General features: G+C 48.5%; 1 protein-coding gene and 1 pseudogene across 1 annotated transcript in view; both read right to left on the bottom strand.

Moving 5' to 3' along the window:
• Rspo4 (R-spondin 4) overlaps positions 1-17724 on the bottom strand; it is a 36442-nt gene extending 18718 nt beyond the window's left edge. The window contains exon 1 of the mRNA XM_005072530.4: positions 17412-17724. Coding sequence (XP_005072587.3) covers positions 17412-17577 — 166 coding nt within the window. The 5' untranslated portion in view covers positions 17578-17724. The remainder of the gene's footprint in view (positions 1-17411) is intronic.
• Positions 7890-8027, bottom strand: LOC121140625 (annotated as a pseudogene).
• Positions 17725-25528: the final 7804 nt, after the last annotated feature.

The following is a 25528-nucleotide window of genomic DNA, read 5'->3' as shown; positions in this document are numbered from 1 at the left end:
CCAACGATTTTGGGGCAGAGTTTCTTCATAATTGGGGTGTGCCCAGTGAAGCATGCCTTGCATGAGAACATGGTTTGTCATGGGGGACTACAGATTTAATACAGCCGTTCTCAGGACTCCCAGGGTGAGAAGGTAAGGGGAGGGGGGTATGCAGGCAGAGAAAGATCATGGTCCCTGCTCCAAGACAAGTACATCTAGGGAGGGCCAAGGCAGGACCAGGTCCCTGCTCTGCCCTTGGGAAGGATCCAGAACTCCAAAAGAGGAGCGGCAAAGAGAAGGCTAGTCAGCACATCTCAGATCTCTTCCTGGCAATGACGGATGCATGTCACTGATGACCAAGAGGAAATGAACAACATCTGGGTGCTTGCTTGCCCCTTCGACTGCCACATGTGGGAGGCAGTTGCCACTGCTGGAGGCTGGCTCCGAGGGCCAGCACATTCCTGCCTGGGGGGCAGATTGCACCATCCAGACTCTGGAGATAGCTCCCGGCTTGGAGGCTCCCAGAGAGAGCAGGCTTAGCGGCTTCTAAGCCACTAACCAGTGTTCCTACTCAGCATCAGGATGGGACATCTAGATGTTACACATCCAACAGAATCCACAGGCTTAACCTTGGTGTCATGCTGTTACCTGCCTCTTCAGGCCTTCGTACAGTGAGGGCCACACACCTCTCAACAAGATCTTCCTTCCGAGTTCCAAGCTTTTGGCCTTTGCTTAACAGTGCCTCTGCCTTGCCTTCTGGTGGGGTGCAGGGTACAGGCCAGATCGGGCTGTATGTATCAAATCCAACCTCTTCTCCCATCTCCGCAGGACCACCCTGGACCACCAGGTGCACACTGCCCTGTTAGCTACTCAACAGAAGTTAGATTTGTGTCCCTGGTGGGAGGCCTGGTGATTTTCAGAACCAGTAAGGCTGGGGACTTGCAGAGTGAGCACGCTGAGATAGGAAACTGGGGACCCCCAGCTGCTTTCTCCCAGGTTATCTCCCCACAGATCAGCCTTCATGATAGCTGCCAGTGCAGACTCATCATAGAGCTGCCCTGAGGGGAAACTGTTGGAGAATCAACCAGCCTGTCCTGTCCGGCCCATGTGTCAAATATGTAAAACTGTGTAAAAAGAAACTGAAAAAAAAATGGATCAAGGGATAGGTGGTGGTGGTGCACACCTTTAATCCCAGCACTCAGGAAGCAGAGGCAGGTGGATCTCTGTGAGTTTGAGGACAGCCTGGTCTACAAAGCTACACAGAGAAACCCTGTCTCGAAAAACCAAAGAGGATCATGGAGACAGCTTGGTCAGTAAGGTGCCTACCGCACAAGCATGGAGATCCGGGTCAACCCTAGACCCCAGATAGAAAGTGGGACGTGGTGCAAGCTTGTAATCTCAGTGGTGTCAGGAGGATGCCTGGAGCTTGCCGGTCAACCAGCCAAGTCTAATTGGTGAGCTCCAGGTTCTGTGAGAGACCCTGTCTCAAAAAAAAAAAAAAACCCAAGATGGGTGACTCTTGAGGAATGACATGAGGTTGACATGCCCTCCACACACACAGGGACCTTTACACTCCCCCACAGGCAGGAAAGGGGGAGGGAGAGGGAGAGAGAGATTATCTTGTAATTGTCCTAGAGATCAACTCACAGTCTGTATACCTGTCACTCAGCAAACACTGACAAGCTTTCCACGATGCAGGGAGGGGACTGCTGTGCATGTCACTGTCATCTATGGTTGCCTCAGTGATAGCAATGCCTGGTACAAGCGGGTTCTCAGTGAGGGCCTGTTACACAACAGGTGCTAAATGAGTGCCTGTTGAATGACCTTGAGGCCCAGCAGCTCTGACTCTGTTTGTGGCTTTGTTCCTCACAGGGTAGTCTAAGTTCCTATTTGAGCTTTCTAGGTTATCACAGAGCACAACAACTTGTGTATGGAGTGCAGCAATGTGGGGGCCAGAGCCCTCTAATTGCCTACTCTGGGGTTTAATTCCATTGGCCTTTCACAGCTGTGAAACGCAAGTCCATGATGGGTAAGGGGAGGACCCCATGCCTAGCCCTTCTGCTTCTTTAGTCTATCTCTAGAGCAGCCCAGAGGCTTGGATGCTTCTGCAGTCCAGCTGGGCTGATTGCAGGCGCAGCGGAGAGCACTGCTGAGGATAGCCAGGAGCACAAGCTGCAGAGGCAGGGTTCTAATCCCGATGAGCCTCCCTAAGCCTCAGTTTCCCTCCCTGTAAAACAGGGATCAATGTACTCAGATGTAAGGTCCAGTGTGATGGCCTGTGTGGTATGCTCAGAACATCTGGCGGGTGGCGGGGACCTGGCAGTGAGACAGTTGTGAACACATAACTCTCAGAAGGTTTTATTAACATAGATGAGGAAGCTAAGACATATAGGAGAGTAAATTGCCTGGGGCTACACAGATTCTGATGGTGAGCTGGGATGTAGACCCAGAAAGTCTTAGTAAGTGGAGGTTACTATTATTTTATGGGCTGAAAATACAGACTCCAAAATAGCTTCAACCTGAATGTCCCTCTCTTCCCTCATGAAGTGGAAGTCAGCTTTGGAGCAGCAGCTTCCAGTGCTGAGAACCTAGCCTGGCTCCAGTGAGTAGTCAGGCCCAGGTGGATCCAAGGGTGGACCCTGTCCAGACAGCTCAGTTTTCTTAGCCAGTACCATGAAGACTTGGAGATTGCAAAGGATGGTGGAATTGGGAATCCAGTTTGGATCTCCTGCCTCCAGGGAGTATATTTCGAGTCTGATGTTTATCTGACCTCTCCCCATGGGCTCCCTCCTTCTCCCAAATTCTAGAATGTGGACTCTCTTTCAGGGCTGTGTGTCTTGGGCAAGTCCCTGAATGTCTTTGGGCCTCAGCTTTTTAATCTGTTGGATGCATTGCTAAAATGTACTTCTAAGGACTTGAGATTCATTTATCCATCCATCTCACCATCCATCCATCCATCCATCCATCCATCCATCCATCCATCCATCCATCCAGTATTTCCTGAATACCCACCTTACATCATGCTCTTTCTAGTCTATAGGAACACAAGGGTAAAAACAAACAAAACCTCTCCCTCACTTTTATTGGATTTATTAAACAAAAGTAGAGACAAACCGTATCTGCAGGGGCTTTTGAGAAAGTTGCATGGAACAGTACTAGACTAGAAATGTAAGCTTCTGCCAGACTTGGCCTTGCTCCCCAACAGCCCTCACACATCCAGCATAGTGCCTGCTGCGTGTGTGTGCTCTGTTGTGTTTGCTGGATAACCTTGCTCGTTTAACATGTGAAAACAAACTCCCTGTGCTCGCCCCCTTCCCTGAACCAGGAGTCTAGAGCTGGGGTTTACCCACTCCTGGATGTTTCTGGAGGGGACCAGCTCTCTTTGCCACCTTTTATCTCTTCCCTTGCACGTCTCCAGCTTGTGGGTGTCTGTTCACAGAGCACGGAAGAATGGTCCAGTAATGACTGGTGTTTTGGAATATTTGTTTACCCTGTAAAGATGTGTCTCTGTCTGAGGCACCTTCTAACTGGTTTAATAAAGAGCTAAGTGGTAAATACCTAGGCAAGAGAGAATAGGCAGACTTCCAGGCAGAAAGAGACAGGAACCAGGAGGAGGAGTCTAGGCCTAATTTCATCAGCAGACGCAGAGTAAGTCAGATGTGTCATACTAAGAAAAAATAACTGAGCCACATGGTAAAATGTAGATTAAAAAATGTGGGTTAATTAAGTTATGAGAGCTAGTTGGGAAAGAGCCTAAGCTAAGGCCAAGAAGCTTTCATAATTAATTAGATTCTGGGTCATCATTTGTGGGCTGGTGGTTCAAAGACAGTTCAACGGGCTTGCTATAGAGTGGGCCAGCAAACATGTCCCCAGCCCCCACATGCAGGTGGGCTTCTGGTTTAGAGGGACCCGAAGGCTGGGGAGACAGGAATGCCACACCCCAATTAATCTCACATTTGTGTCTACCTTGGTCGGCTGAGGATGAGCAGATAGTAAGAGATGGGGTGGGACATGTAGGACAGTCATTTTGTCATCATTTGGTCAATTTATCATCCTACAGAAATGTGAACTACGCAAAATCTGACACAGCTATTTCCCCATAGAGAAGAGTCCTGGCTGTGACAAGGGGGAGGGGCATATGAGGAGTACTAGAGGTCTATATGAGTAAAAGACTCAGGCCCCTAAGGAGAGGTAGGTGAACCTTTGGGGGGCAGGGTATAATGAGACGCCCCAGGTTATTGGGGAACATGCTTGGCCACTCCATCCTTCTCTCCAGCTTCTTCACTGTGAACTGTTTTCCTCACCATGGGCTTCTCCACCATTGTTACCCTGTACCCATCAGGGGCCTCCATACACTAGTGAAAAAAAAAATCGAAACACACAATATAATTGTGACCTACTAGATAGGCAAACTGAAAATGACAGGAGGTAGGCCCTGCTGTCTCCAGCACAGTAGGTAACAGCATTTTACTAAGTAAAGGGTCCCCAGTGACGGGTGGTATCTCTTTAGAGGCACAGAGTAAACCCTTGGAATACAGGATCTGAATGTGTGCCTCTGACTCTTTGGCTCTCCAGCTACTCTTTTCTCCCCATCTGGACACGGGCACAGCCCCTGACTCAGAGGCCAGCTCTGCTACACCATCGCCGAAGCCTGTTGGGGGTTACAAAAGAAGGGGCTCTGACCCTCCTGATAACATATAACTAACCACCACTCCGTCCTGGAGTTGAGGCTCTTAGGCTAGCTCAGTGGTAAGATGTGGAAGACAGAAGTAGGAATTCAAGGTCCTGGGTTCAATCAATCTGCTCTCAGAGCTCAGATCCCCACTATACTGCCCACCTCAGTGTGTGCATCTGAAGAATGGGCCAGCCACACACAATGTCTACAGAGAACTTACTGGAGTTGACTTGTCCAGGTTCTGTATTGTAAATGTTAGGACAGAGCATGCAGGGACTTTTTCTTGTCCCATGAACAATATAACCTAACTATTTACAAACAGTTACATTGTATGTGACCTTGTTTTGACCTCAAGGTTATATGGTATCTTAATTACTTTTCAGTTGCTATGACAAAACACCATGACCAAGGCAAATTAAAAGACAAAGCTGGGTGGTAATAGTCCATGTTTTTAATCCCAGCACTCAGGAGGCAAAGGCAGATAGATCTCCGTGAGTTTGAGGACACCCTGGTCTACAGGGTGAGTTCTAGGACAGATGGTACTATACAGAGAGAAACCCTGTCTCAAAAAAACCATTAAACTTATGGCTCATGGTTCCAGATGGTTAAGTCCATGACCATCATGGCAAGGAACATGGCAGCAGGTGGGTAGAAATGGCACAGGAGCAGTAGTGGGGAGCTGACTTCCGTCTTGATCCACAAGCACGAGACAGAAAGAGTTAACCAGGAATGGTGTGGGCTTTCAGAAATCTCTAAGCCTCCAAACCTCCAACCCCCATGACACACCTCCTCCAACAAGGCCACAGCTCCTAGTCCTTCCCAAATAGTTCCACCAACTGTGGATCAAGCATCGAAACATATGAGCAGCCCCCGGGGGCCATTCTCATTCAAACCCCACACATGCTCATACGCTGTGTTACACGAGGGACTTAACACCTGCAGGTTGGGTGCCTTGAGATGGTGGGATATCAAGGGATGATTGTTTTGTGTCAAATACTGTTCAAGGTGCAGGGAGACCTCAGTGGACAAGACAGTCCACTAGACAAGATGGAAATGGTAGAAGTTTCCATCCTGAAGGGAGTGGGATCCCAAAGCCTCTCTGGAATACACATTCTTGGTAGAGGGACCAGCAAGGAGAAGTCCTCAGGCTGGAGAGATCAGAGGGAGGTGACCGAGTGAGGAAGAGTGGGGACTGGGGTTGAGGATGGACCCCAGACCCCTAGGGTGGGCTAACTGTAGTTGATTTGCCCAAGTTCTGCATGAAAAATATTTTTTAAAAACCTTGTTGACAGAATAGGCAGGGGATTTTTCTTGTTATTCCCTATACAACACAACAGAACTGTTTACAGACAGCTACATTGTATATGGCCTTATATGTGATCTCCAGGTCATATGCTTGGATGGTGCTAAGTTTTCTGGATTCAGGCTAGGGATGCTCAATTAGGTCTGCCATCCCAAGTACCTCATCCCCCATCCCCAAGTTGAGGGACTTTTTCTTGTTATCCTCTAAACTACATAGCAGAACTATTTACAGTTAATTTGTATGTGGCCTTGCATATGACCTCAGGGTTATAAGCTAGGGTCATTTCAGTTTCCCAAGATTCTAGCTGGGAAGTCGCTGGAGAGGCATGGTCAAGTGGATCTGCAATCCCCAGGTGCTGAGGAGAAGGGGCAGGAGACACGGTGCAGGGAGGGAGGCTGAGAGCCTTGGCAGAGCCATGGTGGTCTTTCAGGGCAAGCCTGGTACCTGGGAGGAACAGGAGACTTAGGGAACAGGAACCATCAAGTTTGCATGTGTGTCAAAAGAATTAAAAGGTAGATGTCTGTGTCTGTAATGTCATACCCAGCAGATTACAGGTCCTTTACCTTCTGTCCTTGGTTTCAGAGGGACCTTGTCATAGAAATTCATTGTACTCACTAGTTTTATACAAACTTGACACAAGCCACGGTCATCTTAAAGGAGGGAGCCTCAATTTAAAAAAATGCTCCCAGTAAGAGGCTTTAGGCAAAGACTTACAGGGCAATTTCTTAGTGATTGATGTGTAAGGGCGCAGCCCATGGTGGGTGATGCCATCCCTGGGCTGATGGCTCTGGGTTCTGTAAGAAGACAGACTGAGAAAGCCATGGAGAGCAAACCAGTAAGCAGCACCCCTCTATGGTCTCTGCATCAGCTCCTGTCTCCAGGTTCCTATCCTGCTTGAGTTCTTGTCCTGACTTCCTTAGATAATCAACTAACTGATAAGGGAATATAAGCCAAATAAACCATTTCTTCTCCAACTTGATTTTTGGTCATGGTGTCTCATCGCAGCAATAGAAGCTCTAACTAGGACACTCTTGGCTGTCCCTCTTGAAACCTCTACCCATGTCCAAGCCACGTCCACTCCTTCCAATCATGGATTCGAGTCATGCCTTTGTGCCTGCTACTGCTCCCTGACCACTGTGCTGCTGGGACCAAGTCTTAGCTCTGTGTTTTTTCTCTGGTGACGGTTTTGACACACCCTTTGTCCTCAAGCCTGGCACCGACACCAAGGCCCTGTCTAGGTGGCTCCCTTAGTCAGTTTCAAAGATGGTACACTGCAGTGACATCCCAGCCACAACCCTGCAAGGTGAGGGCTAGGCATACTGTATTTGCGTAGACGAGAGAGGCTCCAGGTGGCAAGGGGCTGCCCATGCATGCACAACAATGAGCCGTGGGACACAGACTGGAGTGGAAGCTCCAGCCTCTCCCTGTCCTCTGAAAGCTGGGATCTGCTACTGAAAAAAAACGACTGTCACAGGGCCCAAGGCTAGACCCCACACTGTGTGCAATGAGCAAGAGTTATGGCAGCCAAGACAGGAAGTGGAGAGAGGCCTCTGGGTCCTGCTCCTGTGTATCTTTGATCTGGAACTGTTTGCATGTGAGGAGAATCACCTAGCAAGAGTCTCCAGACCTAAAGTCCATGTTGCAAACAAATGTCCTCAGTGTGTCTTCATTTTGGATTCAGAAGAAGACATCTCCACATTGGGGCCACCAAATCAAAGGCAAGCTGCTAGCTGGGGATGCCCCTTCTCTTTGAGGAGGCACTTAAGCCAAGGTGACCGACCTGTCTCTAGAGGCAGAGGAGGGACTCACACAGGAACACCTGCATTCTTGAGGTTCAGCAGCACCCTGATGATCAGAGGAGAAAGCTTAAGGGAAGGAGAGCCATGGACGTGGCCCCTGGATCACATCTCTGTAGCTTCCACAGGGCCTTCCAGAATGTTCTTAGACCAAACCCAGCTCAGGCCTAAGATAGAACAATTCCATCCCTTCCAAAAAAATGTAAAAAAAAATTTTAAATGTGCCTATAAGATACTTTTACACTTGATCTTAGCCAAAAGGCCGAGAAGAGATTATAAGATACTTTAAAATCAATAAGAATACTTTTAAATTAAAACAGAATTAGTGGATTTGGCTATGGCAGCACCATGGCACGCGGTGACTGGGTTTGACCACAGCAGCACCATGCCACGCGGTGACTGCTTTCCACGGGACTGATGAACGGATGGGACAAACCGACCAGCGCCAAGAGACTCTTCAATGCTAAAATAAGATGGGTCAGTAAGCAGGTGGCACTGGAGAGCCTACAAAAGTGACAGGAAAAACTGGGAAGCCCAATAAAAGGTAGGGACAAAAATTAAACTGGAAAACTAAAACATATTTTAATTACAACAAACACTAAAACGGGGCTGGGGAAACAGCTTAGCCTGGGCACAATTCGAGTCCCTGGGACCCATATAAGAAAGCTATGTGTGGTGGCCGAGGCAGGCGGATCCCTGGGACTCACGACCTACCCACCCTATCCTATAAAACAGCAAGTTCCAGATTCCAGTGAGAAACTCTGTCTCCAAAGACGGAGATGGCTGCTAAGGTTGGCCTCTGGCCTCCACATGTATGTACACATCTCCCCATAAACATGCATATACATGTACACATATAAACACAAAATCCCCAAAATACGATAATGAAAATAAACAAACAATTCTAAAATAAAATGGTATTTAAAATAATCAGATAAAAATAAAACCTGAAGTGTATAAATAAATAAAAAATTCACTTGTCAAATACATTTCAATATAGTACTTTTAAATGAATAAATATTACAGATTTAAGATAAAACTAATGCTTAGATCAAGATTTGAAATTCAAAAATGGTGGCTGGAGAGACGGTTTGGTGGTTAAGAGCCCTGGCTGCTCTTTCAGGACCTGGGTTTGAGTTCCAGCACCTACAAGGCCACTCACAGCTGTCTGTAACTCCAGTTCTAGGGGAATGGACACCCTCTTCTGGCCTCTGCAGGCATGAAGCATGCATGTGGGCACAGACAGATGCAGGCAAAACACTCACGTAGAGAACACAAAAGATACGTGAAGCAGACTTTTAAGAGGAAATTTTAAATTCCAAGTGATTTTTAGCAATTTAGAAAATAGTGACAGGAAAATACAGTTGGCACAAACAAAGGCTGGGCTTTGTAGACACCCATGGCTGTTGTGTGGGAGTTCAGGAACTAAGTGTCTCAAAGGCTCACTGCCCAGGGTGTCATCGGGCTGTCCATGGAGGGTATGGTGTCAGATCCCGATGGCTTCACTTGGGAGCAGTCTGTCACTCACGAGTACGTGGTGAGCCTGCAGCTAGTGTACATCACCACACTCGCTGTCACCCTCGCAGGCCGCTACACAGGGGAGTGCACATGCTCAGAGAGGGTGGCTCACTGGGCCGCATCATACAGCACTGAGCACCAGTTTTATCCTCAGAACATGGGCTCCTCAAAGCTACCTCTCTTGGACTCACCTCATCTCCTTAAGATCTTCAGCTGGTGTTAGGGCTGTGTGTGACAGTGGTTTTGAGTATTCCAGCAGGGACCTTCAGGGCACCTTACAGTCAGATGCTATCACTGGCCCCGTGGTCCTGACAGACAGATGTGACATTCAGGAGGATGACTGTAGGAGAGCTGGGATGGGAGCCCAGACGTGTCTCAGCCCTGTCATAGGTCCTTGCCTGGGTCTGATGCTCGCCATCCTGTTGTGTGTTAGAGTGTGCTATCCTCACTTTGAGGCTGCTCTGTGAACCAGCCAACAGAGACACAGAGGAGGCATGACCATGCACCAAGAACAGCAGCACCCAGGCCCACATAGCCATTGGCTCCAGTTCCCACCTGAACTCACTGGACAGCTGCACCACTCACCAGCACCAAAGCCCTCTATTCCCACCATCGGCTGTAGGGAATGTGGACACTCTGGAGACAGGATGTGACCCCGTGATGGGGGATGTCCCTCTGTATTCTGTGAATATGTGTTCTCTTATTGGTTGCTGAGTAAATGCTTATTGACCAGTAGTCAGGTAGGAAGTATAGGCGGGGTTAACAGACTAGGAGAATTCTGAGAAGAGAAACACAGAGAGTTGCCAGGGAGATGCCGGGTAGCAGCTAAAGGAGTAATATCCCAGAGCATTATGGGTAAGCCACAGCCTCGTGGCAATACATCGTTTAATAGAGTGGGTTAATAATTAAGAGAGAGCTAGCCAACATGAAGCCTGAGCCATCGGCCAAACAGTTTATAATTAATATAAGCCTCCGTGTGTTTATTTGGGACTCAAAAGCCACGGGACCTGGTGGGACAGAAACCTTCTATCTACAACTCTCCACATGTGGTCAGGGGTCCCAGACATGGCTTGATTCCCTCTTACATTGCTGGGGTACAGCCCCTTCTGAAACGGGCATCAGAGCCTCCCCATGAGCCATGGGATGGGGCCTGAGCCCTACAAGCAATCAGTCCAGGGTATACAGGTGGCCCAGCACCCAAGAGAGCAGGTCTTCCCAGCCAGAGGTCAGACATGCGCCATGGGATCTGGCACAGGGCATGTGACCTGGATTAGGAAGGAAGGCTTGGGCCCCCAGAGACCTGCCTGGGGACATCTTATCTCTCCCTGTCTGTGTGTTGCCTGGGCTAATTGATATCTGCCCCTGCCCTTGGAGCACAGAGGTCTGTAGGACCAAGCCACTTCAGGAGCCATGTTGTGGGTGGGCCCTCAGAGGCCTCGTATTCTGGCATTGGACTTGAGCTCAGCCATTGATTATCTGGATTTAAATCCTAGCTTTCAGAACTTCCTTTGTCAAGCTATTATGTTGGAACATGAAATTGCTGGTATTTGGCTGCTTTCAACATATAAAATGGCGGCTACATATACTTCAGTTAGTGTTTCTGCCTTAACTCTGTTTACTGCTCTGTGGAATGTGGGTAACTCAGTCTCCATAAGTGGTGGATGTGAGGGCGTGAGACCACTACGCTCGGTAGGTACCAGGGCCAGGCAGTATTTGAACCTTAGCTTTGTGGCCTTGGACAAGTTACCTAACCTCTCTGGGTCACATATTTTCTCCTTTATATCATAGGTATAATAATAATATCCACCTCACAGGCTTATTAATCTAAGGGATGTGAGCACTCTTGGGTGTCAGGGTACCTCAGCAGCTGGGTGGTCCCCTCAATGTAGGTCACTCAACAGTCTTTTAGAGGCCTTGAGAGGGAACCACTTCTTCAGAGGCAGAATGCAATGGAGAGGATCACTGTTTGAAGGATTTGAAGTTGCCATTTCTGTGGATCAAAAAAATTGGGCAGTCCCTCAAGGAAAGCCAGGGACTTGTGATTCTGGTGACAAAACGTGAGCAGATTGCATGGAGAGAGCTGGGTGGGGTGCAAGCTCTAGGAGTTACCATGCTGGACCATCCCAACAGCATCTACAATCATGGCTCTGGATGGAGGACTAGCCCGGAAATCATGACAACTTAATACAGGCCTTAGCTCCAGACCCTGTGTGATGCCGCACATCCCCAGGTCACTGAAGGACCCTGTGAGAGTGCCTGACCCTGGTTATTGGGCCTCCTCCCTTCATCTGTGGAAGGCCTCTTTGTGTCTTCTGACACCAGAGCTGCCTGGGGACGGGCAAGGCGGGCCTGCATCTCTCAGCTACACAGAGGACAGACTCTAAGGAGCCACCTTAGACTTCGCAGGCTCTGGAGCAGGCTCTGACACCTCCGTTTTTACAAGTGACAGTTTCAAGGGCTCCTCTGGCCCTTCTTGTGCCTCCCCACCTGGCGATGTTCTGCAGCCCCTCTCAAGAACCCCTGAGAGAAAGTAAGCACGGACTTCTCTGCAAACCGGAAAGTTCTGGACACGAAAGAGGCTGGTTAATGACAACACTCAGTACTCCACGGCAAGTGGGATCTGCTCCTGTGGATTTGGGAGCCAGCAAGACCCAGGTCACACACACACACACACACACACACACACACACACACACACACACACACATATATTCAGTTGTCTTCCTGTGTACAGGGGGAGAGGCAGGGGGAGGAACTGCATCCACCAGACAGGACTGGGCTGGAGGCCAGTGTGAAGAGACCATGACAGTCTGGCACACACACTGCTCTGGGGTGTCTAACGCAGGAAGACCCTCAGGGCCCAGACAGATGAGTCCAGCCTTCTAGAGACCAACATTCAAGTGTGCTGGAAAGGATATGGCACCAGGTTCAGGGAACGAGAAGCAAAAGACCTGTAGAACTGCTCATGGGCGTGTGTGTAGTTGTCCCCTGGAGGGAGTGCAGCTGTGAATCAGACTTTCTAAGCTTACTACTCAGTTCCTGGATAGAGCCATGTGGCCCGCTGGGTCTTGATCTCCTCTTGGGAGAATAGGGACCCTCCTACCTTCATAAGGTCCTGCATCTTACATCTGTCCTGTATTAGGCCAGCTTGGAAAGGGCTGGGTGCCTCAGACAGGCACAGCTGGGGGAATGGTATCCATGTTTTGATAATGGGAAGGACACACTCTCGGACGCTGGTGAGATGCCCCCATAGATAAAGCACTTGTGCCCAAGTCTGGCAACCTGGATTTAGGTCTACAGAAACCACGAAAGTGCGATGGTTCACTCAGGAGGCTGAGGCAGGAGGCTCGTCTAGGCAAGCTAGCAAGCGGGATTAGCCAGAACCACAAGCCCTAGGTTCAGTGAGAGACTGTTTCAATAAATAGACAGCCATCGAGCAAAAGACCTGACATCAACTCCAGGCCTTCACACTCATGCATACACATGTGAGTGTGCATGTATGTAAACATGCACATAACATGGGCATGGACACCACATGCATGCACACAAACAAGAAAAGTAATTTATATTAATATTCACACTGTACACCCACTCACAAGAGCACACATACTACATATTCATGTGCAATTACACATACTTGCATGCATGCTCACATACCTATGCACACTGCCTTACACATAAGCAAGCATCACGACATATCTCAACACTTAAGCACTCTGCCACTTCCTGCAGAGAGTATGGTACGCCACAGTCTCTGGGATGATCCCAGGTGGTTCACAAAACCTAGAACATTTACTCTGGTTCTTTACAGAAACAACCTCCAACTCCATTCTACTTTCTTCCGCCCTGCTCTGCTCCCTTCTGTCCTGTTCTGTTCCATGCCATTCCATTAAAAACTCTGACTGCAACTCACATAGTTGACTGCTGCCTGCCAAGGGCTTCAGATCTCAGTGTCAACTCCCTTCATAAGGGACAGCAAACCTCTTACACGTGATGCTCGAGCTCAGCAATGTCTCCTCTTGGAGCCGGAGGCCCTAAGCAATGTCCCTTCTTGGAGTCCCCAGCCAAGACTGGAGCAATGGCCAGCCTGCCTGTCAAGGCTGGGCTGAAGAACACTGGGGGTCCTGCCATGGCATGGTCCCTGATGGGCTTTTAGAGACATGCTGGGTATTATGACATCAGTGACTTTGCAGTGCCCACCTATGCTGTCCTCAGGACCCAGTGGAGTCTGGTAAGGGAAGCTCTGCAAATGTGGCACCCACAGATCCCTCCATGGCCCAACACTGGCCCTGTCCATAGTAGGGCCCATCTCCTCCCTACCATGTGGTCCCTAAAGTGGTCAGGCTCTCCATCCTCCTGCAGGTCACCACATTGCTGCCACTGCTTGATGATCTGCTAAGGCTCCTCCTAGACATGGCCATCCATCCCAACAGAGTTCCTTACTTGATCTAGGCACAGGCTATGGTGCCTCCTAAGCTATGGTTCTGTGCTCCAACTCAGCTGCTGGGAGTTCTCTATAGGCTGCTGCCGCATCCACTCCCTTACCACAAGGTATGCCACAAGGCACGGAAGAGGAAGTTCATCCCCTATGCAGGGCCCCAGTACATGCCTAGCCCTCCCTCTGTGGTCTCTGCATCCCTGGTGGCTGGGAATGGGGAGGGTGTCTGGATGGCTTCCCATGGTCAGGCAGGATAAGTGGCAAGCACCTCTCTTTCTATGAAGGCTGGCTTCAAAGTGGCTGAGGAGGGACAGACCAGGTGTGGAACTCAGCCGCCTGTCTGCCTTGTGTGCAGGCTCTGCTTTCTAGACCGAACTAGCCGCTGTTTTACCAAGAGACCCAGGTCTCAGGACAGAATTCACCCACACCATCCCTCAGCATCTGTCGAGGCATCACCTCGCTCTGCCCCAAGGGAACTGGCTCCCCTTTCAGGGTCACACCAATGTCCATCTGAGCCTGGCTCCATCTACATGCCATCTCACAGACAAAGCATTGTGTTCTGCACCCAGCCACTGTGTGGGCCACAGGCAAGAGGCCCAGGTAGCCTGGGTGAATCCCTTCCATCTGTCGCTTGCCTGCCCAGGTGTTGACCCCCACTCTGCATCTGCATCCAGGGCCAGTGCTGCCATCCAGGCTCTGCACACGTTATTCTTTGCACCCACCATGGTAAATCAAATGGGCTCAGGGTAACAAGGTCATGGGGAAGTCAATGCTCAGGGGGTACCCTCTGCTTAGGCACCTCTGCTCTCAGAGGCCTTCGGGTATTTTCCCTCTGGGATGGTGGTAAATTTTTCCTGCAGGTTCACTGGCTCCCACTTCACAGACGAGGGAACCATATATCAGAGAATGTGTATGGCCTGCCCAAGTTTTTATGCCCGGGGCAGAAGAGAATGGAGGGTTTGGACTCCAGCCTCATCTCATCCCTACAGGAAGCTCTAGATCTGTGAACAGGAACACAACGTGGAGTCCCCTCATTTTGCTCCACTGCCCCACTGCCAGGCACACCAGTTCATTTCAAGAGAAATGTCCCCATCTGGTTCTAATTCATTTATACTTAATTAATCAAAGTGTTTTGTAAGAGACACTTGAGGTCCAAGAACCCCTTTCAAGCCTTTCCTTTCATTCTGTTTTGTAGAAACAGAAAAATTAGGTTTCATCAAAAACCAGTGATGACGCTGGAGTCAGCCAAGCCCAGGTCCATGAGAAGCAAGCCCCAAGGGAGGGGGCATAGACCAGACAAGGCTGGGGCAAGCAGGTCTTTCCCCATGGCTGGATACTAGGCCAAAGACTGAGGTCAAGGGCAGGGTGTGGAGAGGGAGGCTCAGGAAAGCAGGGAAGGGTGAGCCTCCTGCTGGCTTGGGTGTCTCAGTTTAGCATCCCCAAGGCTTCTGACACAACCTGGAGGGGAGGATGCTCTGTAATACTACATGAATAATGAGTGAGTGAGCGAGTGAGTGAGGCATTGCCAATGTCCAAGCATCTAAAGGACACATTCTCTTGCCAAAGTCAGATTAAAGGGTCAAAGTCCATAAGACCCTGGGGGGCCATCTGCATACCCTTCCAACCTAAGTCTGAGAAACGATCCTCATGTGCTGTCTAGTCCCTCTGCACCACCTCCTCCCGGGCTCTGATACACCACACAGCCAAGATCTCTGCCAAACCCTACATTTCCCAAACTTACTTGGCCATGATAACTGTGACTGCCTTGTAGAACAGATTCTAGGATCACGAAGCCTCCACCTCTGTGCTAATGGGGAAACTGAGGCTATGGGCCTCATCCAAGGTCACATAGCATGAATTGGTCAGGAAAGGGACTGAAGCCCAAGGCTTTGCATCACATGAACACAGTCACAACGTAGCTGAAGATGCTGGGCAGGTGTGCACACCTGAGGCTTAAAAACAGCATCTTCATCCAGCCAGACCAATGCAAGGAGCGGCACTCTGCTCCATAGTTCCAGAGGAGGCGCTAGTGAGCTGGGCTGAGGGGAAAGAACAAACTATTTTCATGCTCCTTCCCATCCTCTTCCTTTCACCAGTGAGATGCATCTTAGAAGTCTAACTCCACTCACCTCCAGGGAATAAACGGAGGTTCTGAGAAAGGAAGACTAATACAGCTCACAGGACCTAACAGCACCCTATCATTTTAGTCTGAGTTGCTAAGATCTGATCCTAAGAGCTGAGCCTGCTTATCTGCTGTGCAGCCTTAGACAAGTCGATTCCCCTCTCTGAAATAATTTTCTCTCTAGAAAGTACGTGCCTCTCCCTGCATTCACTGGGCTCATGTAAGTACTCAATGATGCAACAGACAAGAGACTGGGACGATTAACGGTGACAGGGACCATGAGGTGCTGACATAGATAGCAAACCCTCTACCTCTATCTACCACTTCGTCATAGCGATGGTCCTGGTGAAGGAGACTGAAGTATATTACTCCCATTTTAAAAACAAGCTGATAAAAGGAAAGTATCTTAAAAATTGTTTCAGAATGGAGAAACGTCTTGGAGGACCAATGTGAAGGATCTCACACAGGTAAACCTGAAGTCCTTCCCCAAAGTCGCTCCGCTGGAGCCTTCAAAGGAGGAATGTGCATCTAGACAGCTGACTCCGGTGCCTGGGCTCTGGACTCACAGAGGAAACCCTTAAGGACCCCCAAGTCCCTGTACCCGGCCAGAGGTCCACCTGCCTCTCTGTTCTCTGTCACTTTGTCCAACTCCTTTAGGGGTTGGACCCCCAGGCCATGGCCTGCCCGAGAGAGCAGATCAGAGCTTCCACCTGCCTGTGGGACCACTCAACAAAGCAAGCTGCATGGACTTTAGGCTCCTTCTCTATAGAGTGAGCCGGTCACCCCCATTAGGGTCTCATAGGGATGTGAGGAGGCAGTGTGTGGCAGACTCTTGGCACTGTGGTCAGCCTTTGACTGTTGATTCACAGACAAGCACTGAGGGCCCTAGGACCTGCCCCACTCAAGCATAGGGCTTGCTGGTCCTCTTGCTCTCCCTGACAGCACAGGGTCTGTCAAGCGGCAGTCCCAAACTCACCTCCCAAAGACATCTGACTGTGGTACTGGAATTGCGGCATAGGACCCAAAGACAATGTTTTCAGGGCCCCGGCACAGTTAGAGTCTCAGGTTTAGGTTTTCTAGTGGCTCCAGGAGGTCCCAAGGGGGGGGGGCTCAAGGTTCCTAGAGAGGACAGACTTCTTCCATGTCAGCCAGAAAAAGATCACTAGGGAGGTTCACCCAGATCACTTCTGGGAAGTAACAGCAGGAGTCAGGGGCTGTGACAGAGCCCCATGTAGGCCCAGGAGCCGCTGCTCTTGATGTGACCCTCTGACCCAGTGAGGATGCTTGGGTTGGCTTCTAAATCTTAGCTCTGTTTCCCAGTGCCTTGGTTCCAAGGATGGTTCCTTGGGCTTTTTGTCTGTGGAGTTACCCTTGGGACACTGCTGGGAGGCTGGGGCCAGTGAGATTGACCACTGGTCCCTTCCTTCCGTTTGGTGCTTCCTAGGTCCAGGTTGCTCGACAGTCCCCCGTGCTGATCCTGAGTCAGTAACCCAGGCGGCGGGCACCAGACAGATGCCCGCTAGGCTACTAGGAGTCTGCCATGCAGCGCCTACCCCACCACAGTCCAACCACATCTGTACCTTGCTTCTTCCTTCGGTGCAGCGAGAGCATGTCCACCGCGTGGGCGACGAGCAGCAGCAGGCAGAGTGGCGCCCGCATCTGGGCAGCCTGGTGCTCCTGGTGTCCGGGCACCCCGACGACCCGGCAGCCGCTGTGCCGGGACGACTGGTAGCAAGCTTTGCGCATCCGCGGGTGGCTGGTCGCTGTTGGTCGCTGCAGCCACCGGGGACCCGCCGTGCGCCCAGGGCGCGGTGGGTCGAGTGAGGGCGTTTGCTCTGCCGCGCTGCCGGGGCGGGGAGGAGCCGGCGACTGGGCGGTGCTTAACCTTCGGGGGGCCTGTGCGGGTGCAGGAGTCTCTTTCTGCCCCACTCAATCCCCACGCCCCGCGCACGTGCACAGGCCGACTACAGGTACACCCCCCACACACACACGCGCACACACACGCAGTACGGCACACCCACCCGTTCAGACCCTCCAGCAACACCCTCCCTCTGTCACTTCGGGTCTCCTCACCTCCTGCCCCCAGAACCCTCCTGGCTTGTTTTTCTGTTTCAATTGTTTGTCCCCTGACTACCTGGCCTCCAACACTCTACTCTCTGGTGCACTGCCCACCTGGCTTTCTGGTGTCTGACCCTGTCCATCTCTTGGCTCTCAGGGCTGGGAGTGTGAACCACACTGTTCCACTCCCTTTTCTTTCTAGATGTATGAACATCTTCTGGGTGGGACCCAGAGTAGTTCCTGCTGCAGCCTTGGGGAGTCCCTATTCTTTGACCCAACATCCAGCATCTCATAAATTTGTTTAGGAAAGGGGTCTGGGACCTGGAGTGTTTTTTACAATCATATCTCCAGAATTGGGTTAGTTTTCGACTGTTGAAGTGGCAAATTGCTCCTCCAGCAGAACAGCACCCTGCTGCCTCCTGTGACCCTTCGAACCAAGTCCAACTAAGGTGGAGCTGCCACAGAGTTGTCTGAGACCCACGAACTTAGCCTTCTGCTAAACACTTTATGTGAGCTAAAAGCTTCAGAATCTCCAACTTCCTGTTTTCACTAGCTGCACCTTCCAAAGGGGAAGGGATGCTCAGACAGAGCAAATGATTTGCTCAAAGCTGTGCAGCAAGTCAATAGCCTTCCAGCCACTTCTCAGCACACAGTCCCATCACAGAGGTGATGGAGAGAGCCTTAGAGGCCTGAGGACAATCAGGCTTCCTGTTTGCTACAAGTGTGACTTGACAGAAAGAGGTCCCGAGGCCAGCTGCCCCACCCTACACCCTAGCTCACCTGCACCTGCCTGCCTCTGGCTAGCCGCACCTAAACACTGTAGTTCTCTGCCAAGGCCCTCTGATTCTCACGTCTCTGACTTCTGTCTTCTCCCTTTCATCCCAGGTCACCAACTTCTCACCATATTTTGTAAGTTTCTCAAGCTTCTTATACCTGGTTTTTTGTTGTTTTGTTTTTTTATTTTTTGAGACAGTGCCTTATGTATCCCAGGCTAGCCGGGAACTCACTATGTACCTGAGGATGACCTTGAACTCCCTACCATCTTCCCTCCATTTCCCAAGTGCTGACATTACAGGTGTGTAATACCACATCTAGCATCCCCTTACATCCTGAGCATTTCTTGCCCTGGCTTCTTTGTGGAGTGGTGGCTGACCACCACTCCTCTTCTCCACCGACTCGTTCAGGATGCAGTCATGGTCTGACACCTCTCCAGGAAGCTGTCCATGATTCTCAGTCCAGTACCTCTTCTTGGCATTCATAATTCTCCATTATAGATGATTCAACAGATGGTAAGCACAGACATTTCTGCCTCTTTCTCTGCCCCAGCTACCCATGCGGCCTCTTGGTTCCCACTCTTCTGATATATGTCCTTTACAGGGATTTTGCTGTGTCTCTGTAAAACTCTTCCCCAGGTCCCTTCAGAACTTGTCTCCAGCTCCTCAGAAGCCCTCTCCCATCACTGCAGGAGTACAGGACCCTCACTCTGCCTCATCCTCCTCTGCGCTCCACTCACTCTGCCTCATCCTCCTCTGCGCTCCACTCACTTTGCCTCATCCTCCTCTGCGCTCCACTCACTCTGCCTCATCCTCCTCTGCGCTCCATGGTACCAGGCACCACTGGCCCACTTTGGTTTGCAGCTTGCCTGCGTATGAGTTACACAGGGTAGCAACCATCTGTGTGTTTTCCATGTGCCCCGTGCATGCAATGATTACTCAACAGTTTTGAGATGAATAAAAGTATGAATGAGTGAGATGGATGAATGGTTGAGCATTCATTAATCCCAAGGTTTATTGTGGGAACTTGGGGTGACTTGAATGGAAATCTCTCCCACAGACTCAGATATTTGAGCACTTGGTCCCCAGATGGTGGTGCTGTTTGGGTAGGGTTAGGAGGTGTGGCCTTGTTGGAGGTGTGACCTTATTGGAGGTGTGGCCTTGTTGAAGGAAGCATGTCAGTGGGAGTGAGCCTCGGGGTTTAAAAGCCACACAGCATTCCCAGTTCTTTCTTTCTCTGCCTCCTGTCTGCAACCCGTGATATGAGCCCTCAGCTCTCAGCTTCCAGCAGCATCCACCATGTCTGCCATGCTGTTGCCACCATTATGGATCCTAAAATTCTGGGGCCCTAAGTCCAAATAAACCCTTCTATAAGTTGCCTTGATCATGGTGTCTTATCATAGCAACAAAAAAGCAAATAATACCTAAAGAATTTTCTAATCTTGTGAGCCCAGTGAACCCTCCGGGCCCTGCAGAATCTGAGTTTGAGGATTTAAGTCCCAAACTCAGGATCAATTCCCTCCCTTAGATGCTCAGAAGGTTTGGTGTTATTAGGGGTTTTCTGGTCATCTCACCCGGCCATCCAGACTGTCCCCCAGTACATTAAGGAGGGCATTATGAGATGCTGGTGGTCTGTTTAGGAGCCGTGAATCTGAGGTTATTACTCAGGGACTTCTGGGCAGTCAAGAGTAGTGACTTACAGCACAGAAGTAATCCTCTCAGACTGGAGGGCTCAGGCTTCCTCCCTCTTCCACACAGCAGCCCCTCCTCAGCCATGGCTTTCTTTCTCACAGTTTCAGGTGGTGTCAGCTGACAGAAGTCTGCAAATACACAATGGAAAATTACAGGAACAAGTATTCTTAAGTGTGAAATTGTGGCCTGTTTGGAGTAATGCACACCTCCTGTTTAATCTGGTCCTGGATTTGAATGATACCATTTCCTAGTATATCTGCTCTGTATACATCACCCTCCTGTTAATCACTTAGTTTACTAGGCAGTGCTTGTGTTCAAGTCAACATTATGTCATTTATTAATGGTCCCTAGTAGTGACACCAGTGATTTACATATGCCAGAGACAAGCCAGGAAGTGCTTCCTTTAAGTAAAAGGGTAAATGTAAAATAAGCTATCTTGAGGGGGGTATATTATATTCATTTGACTTTTATTACAGTGTATTAATTTTTTTCCTCTTCTTATTAATTGGTGTTGTTAATCTTGTGCCATGCCTGACTTATAAATTGAACTTTATCATAGGTTAGAGATATAGAAAAAATATATATAGTATGTTTTGTTTCAGACATGCACTAGGATGTTGGGAGTATGCATCTTGGAAAAGGGTGACTTCTTGACATGTGACTTCAAGCTTCCTGAGAAGGGCAAGGGCTTATGGAGAGGACAGAGCTGTTCATTTATGTCCTGTTGACTGGAACTCTGCTTCCCTTGCAAGGGTAGCTGGGAAATGTAGTCTAGTCCAGTAGCTGGAATCCACATAGGAGGCAGGAAGAGTGGGTGGAGAGCTGCAACCAGAACACCTGGACTTCCCATCAGGTTGATCACAGGCTCCCTAGAGTCACTCGATGGCTCCTGCTCAGAGGATCAGCAGCCCAGGTTTGCCAGCGACTGCACTGTTTCCAGAATGCTGTGTTATCTCACTGCACAGAGCTTGGTTTTGGCATCACCACAGTCAAGATTCCTAACAGAGCCACCACCACCACAGGACTCCCACATGGTACCCTCATGGCTCTGCCCTTCCTCTCCCTCCTCAGCACTAATCCCTAGCAACCGCTCATCTGTTCTCCATCTCTGTAATTATGTCGTTACACAAATATTATGTAATGGGCTTGCGAAGTGTGTACAGTTTGAGACCAGCTTTCTGCACTCAGCATAACTTCCTTGAGAGTCACCCCATTTTGCTCATGCGCCACAGTCGGCTGCTTTTTATTCCTGAGTGGCCTTCCATGGTGGCGGGCATCAAATGTAGTCACCCAGCAGTTTATTTCATTAAAGACATTTGCATTTTCAAATTTTGCTTATTATGAATAAAGTCACTGTCTGTTTTTTCTATGTACTAGATAAAAAGTGCCGTGTTTGGTATTGTGATTTTCAAAAGTTTTCTTCTGCTCTGTAATTTGTCTTTTCATCTTCTTACCAAGCTCTCTCACAGAGCAAATATATTTAACTTCAATGGGGTCCCCTTTATCATAGTTTACTTTTTATAAATCATGCTTTGTGTTCTAGTTTGCTTTCCTGTTGCTGTGACAAACCAAAAGCATCCTGGGGAGGAAAGGGTTTATTTTAGCTTACAGGTTTCAGTCAATCACTGAGAGGAGCCCAGGCAGGAGCTCAAGGCAGGTGCTCGAAACAGACACCATGGCGGAAAACCACTGACTGGCTGGCTCTGCTAGCTTTCATATACAGCATAGGATGGTATTGTCCATAGTGGACCAGGCCCTCCCACATCAATTAACAGTTAAGAACATGTCCTATATACATGCTCACAGGCCTGCCTGATAGAAGCAATTGCTCAATTGAGTTTCCCTTCTCTAAAGTGTGTAATATTGACAACCAAGATTTGCTATCACACTTCAAGTTTCAAGTCCAAGAACATTTTCTAGTATTAAGTGTCAAAGGTTTTTTCCTATGACTTCCTAAAAATGATATGTCCATGTTTAAGTCCGTGAATTGTTTTGAAATTGTTTTGTGAAAAGTGTGGGGTTTAGGTTAAGATTCATCTTCTGCTTGGGAATATCCAGTTGCTCTCATATGGTCTGGTATTACTGCCTCCACTAGTATTAAGTACTCTGCTTCCATTGAACTGCCTTAACTCTTTTATCACAAATTAGTTGCACATACTTGTATGGATTTATTTTAGGATTTTCTATCCTGCTCTGTGGGCTGTATATCTTTTTGCCCATCAACACTACCTTTGGGGACTTAGGAGATGGCTAAATCAACAATGTTCCTGCCATGTAAGCATGGGGACCTGAGTTCAGATCCCCCAGCACCCATGTATAAAGCTGGACTCAGCAGGCTCCAATTGCAATGCTGAGGAGGCAGAGTCAAGCAGTTCCCCCTGGATCCAGCCCAATCAGTAAGCCTGAGGTTCAGTAAGAGACAGTCACATAACACATGAGATAGAAACAGAAGACTCCCAACATTGACCTCTGGCCTCTATGTGCAAAGCACAGACACACATGTACAAACCCACACACAGAGTATTGCATTGTCTCCATCACTGTGGCTGTACAGTAGTAAATCCTGAGTTTAGTTAGGGCCACTTCTCTTAATTCTTCAAAATTATTTTAGCTGTTATATTTCTTTTGTCTTCCTATATACATCTCAGAATACGTTTGTTTATATCGATAAAAAAATCTTAGTGAGAATCATATTGCACATGCCTGTCAGTTTGGGAGAAATATCTTCAATCTACTGAGTTGTCTCATCCACAAACATGGTGTGTATCTCCCCTTCGGTTTCTTAAGCCAAAGTTTCATCAATTTATCATAGCACTCACGTACATTATTGCCAGGTTCAAATCTATTTCATTTCTTTTTTCCCCTAACAAGTTTAAATGCTATTTGATTTTTAATTTCGCTGTCTCCATCTTCATTACTAACATCTAGAAACATACTCAATTTTGTGTATTGCTCTTTTATCTTGTCACTTTGCAAAACTTTCTTATTAGCTCTGTGGTTGCATATATATATATATACTCATAGAACTAACATATATGTATGTGTATTATATATATTTTCATAGACAGTCATCTTAACCTGCAGGTAGGGACCATTTTCCTTTCTTTCTGAACTTGGTACCTTTTATTTCCTTGTTTCTGCCTTATTATACTGGCGATAGCTTCTGGTACTGTGCTGAAAGGGACTGATGAAAACAGACATCCTTGTCTTGTTCCCAGTTTGAGTGGGAGGCGTCCAGCTCTCACCAGTGAGCATGACATTACCAATCAGGTTTTTGTGGATGTTTTTCTTCAAGCTTCTGAAATTCTTCTGGTTGCTATTTTTATGGTTGTTAAAATTATGAATGGATTTTGAATTTGTCAATTTTTTGGGTATACTGATATAAGCATTTAACTTTTCTGTCACCTATGGATATCACATGTTACCTCTTATAGTGGAACAAGCTCTACTTGGTCATGGTTTGCTTAGAGCTCTTTCCAAATACTTTCAAGGACATCTGTGAGTATGTTCATGAAGGCTAGTAGTGGCCTGTAGCTTTCCCTTGTTTTCTCTCTTGGTCTGATTCAAGTATCAGTACTTAACACTAATCTTGGAAGCCCCAGAAGAGCAAAGCAGACAGAATGGAATTGCACAGGCTGTGATGACTCCCTTGACATTGAGCTTTAATTGATTGATTAGTTAATTAGGCTTTTTGAAACAGGATCTCCCCATTGTAGCCTCAGGTCCTGGACACCATGTAGCCCCAGGGAGCCTCTATTTCTTTTGCTCCTCCAAGCTCACCAGTCATTCCTCTCCTTCTTCTTCTCCAAATCACATACTCTGATAGTCCTTTTTCCTTGCCAGCCTCTCAAGTAGATCCCCAGGTATGGGACACCAAAAACCCCTCTATAGTCAAACATCACCCAACTACAAAGTTCGACTAAGGCCCAATACCCGATCTCTCTTCAGAGCCTCAGGATACTGGTAAGTCTCTTATCTTTGATCTGTTAAGAAAGAATCTTGCAGGTCCTACTTCCTCCTCCTTTAACACTCACATACCAGCGGTTAAAAAATTCAATGGAGTCTATTGCTTGGTTCAGGGTCTCTGGCTTATCAACTCAGCTGCCCTTCACCCCATAGTACCCAACTCCTGCACTCACTCTCCTCTACATCATCCCCTCAGAAACCTGATTCTCTGTCCTTCGCATCAAGGATGCCTCCTGTTCTATTCCTCTGGACCCACAGTCACAGAATACCTTTGTGTTTACTTGGACTGACCCCCACACTGACATGGTGTCCTAGAACTCCATATGTAGACCAGGCTGGCTTTGAACTCACAGAGACCCACCTGCCTCTGCCTCCCAAGTGCTGGGATTAAAGGTGTGCGCCACCACACTGGCTTTACCCTGTCATTGTAACACAGCACTTGAAGGTCAACAGGAACCCTTGTGTGCCACTTCATCAGTGAGACTGTTAAATCAAGAAATATAAAGGTTAAAGTTGTAACTCAGTGATAGGGCACTTGCCTAGTGTGTCCTAGGGTCCTGGGTTTGATTCCCAGCATAAGAGCAAGTAAACAAATACACGAACACATAAAAAGAGGAGATGTAATAAGGCTTGAAGCTTCCTGACATAAAAGTCCAAATGTCCACGATAGAACAGAGAATTATTTGTCATAATGAGAATCAGAATGACCACAACCATAATGAGAAAGTATACTCAACTGATGCTAATATCAAGATAATTAAGATGTTGCAATCGTCTGACGAGGATTTAAAGCAGCCATCATAACAATGTTCTTGTAGGAAATTACAAATTCTCTTGAAACAAATAAAAGCATAGAAAACCATGGCAAAGAAAAAAAAGTACCAAATAGAAATTATGAAGCTAAAAAATTAATAATTGGAAAAACCTTGCTAATATACCCAATAATAGAATAGAAATAAGCAATGATGGACAAACCCAGCTCCCTCCCCCAAGGGACAGGGTAGTGCAAAGCATTTCCCAGCCACTGTCCCTTCTCTCCCAATGCCACAAGCAACTGGGAATGGCAAACTAGGCTAGGTGGTGCTGACTTCCAGGGCCAACTTCCTTCCTGTTTTAGATCTATTTCCTGTCCTGTGCCTGTCCTGTGTCATGTTTTGGGGGATCAGTTTCCATGTAAACTTGACCCCAACTGTTTTTGGGGGGAGGAT

Source organism: Mesocricetus auratus, unplaced genomic scaffold, assembly GCF_017639785.1.
Source record: "Mesocricetus auratus isolate SY011 unplaced genomic scaffold, BCM_Maur_2.0 Super-Scaffold_100004, whole genome shotgun sequence".
Classification (NCBI taxonomy): Eukaryota; Metazoa; Chordata; class Mammalia; order Rodentia; family Cricetidae; genus Mesocricetus; species Mesocricetus auratus.
This window is presented reverse-complemented; position numbering and strand designations above follow the sequence as displayed.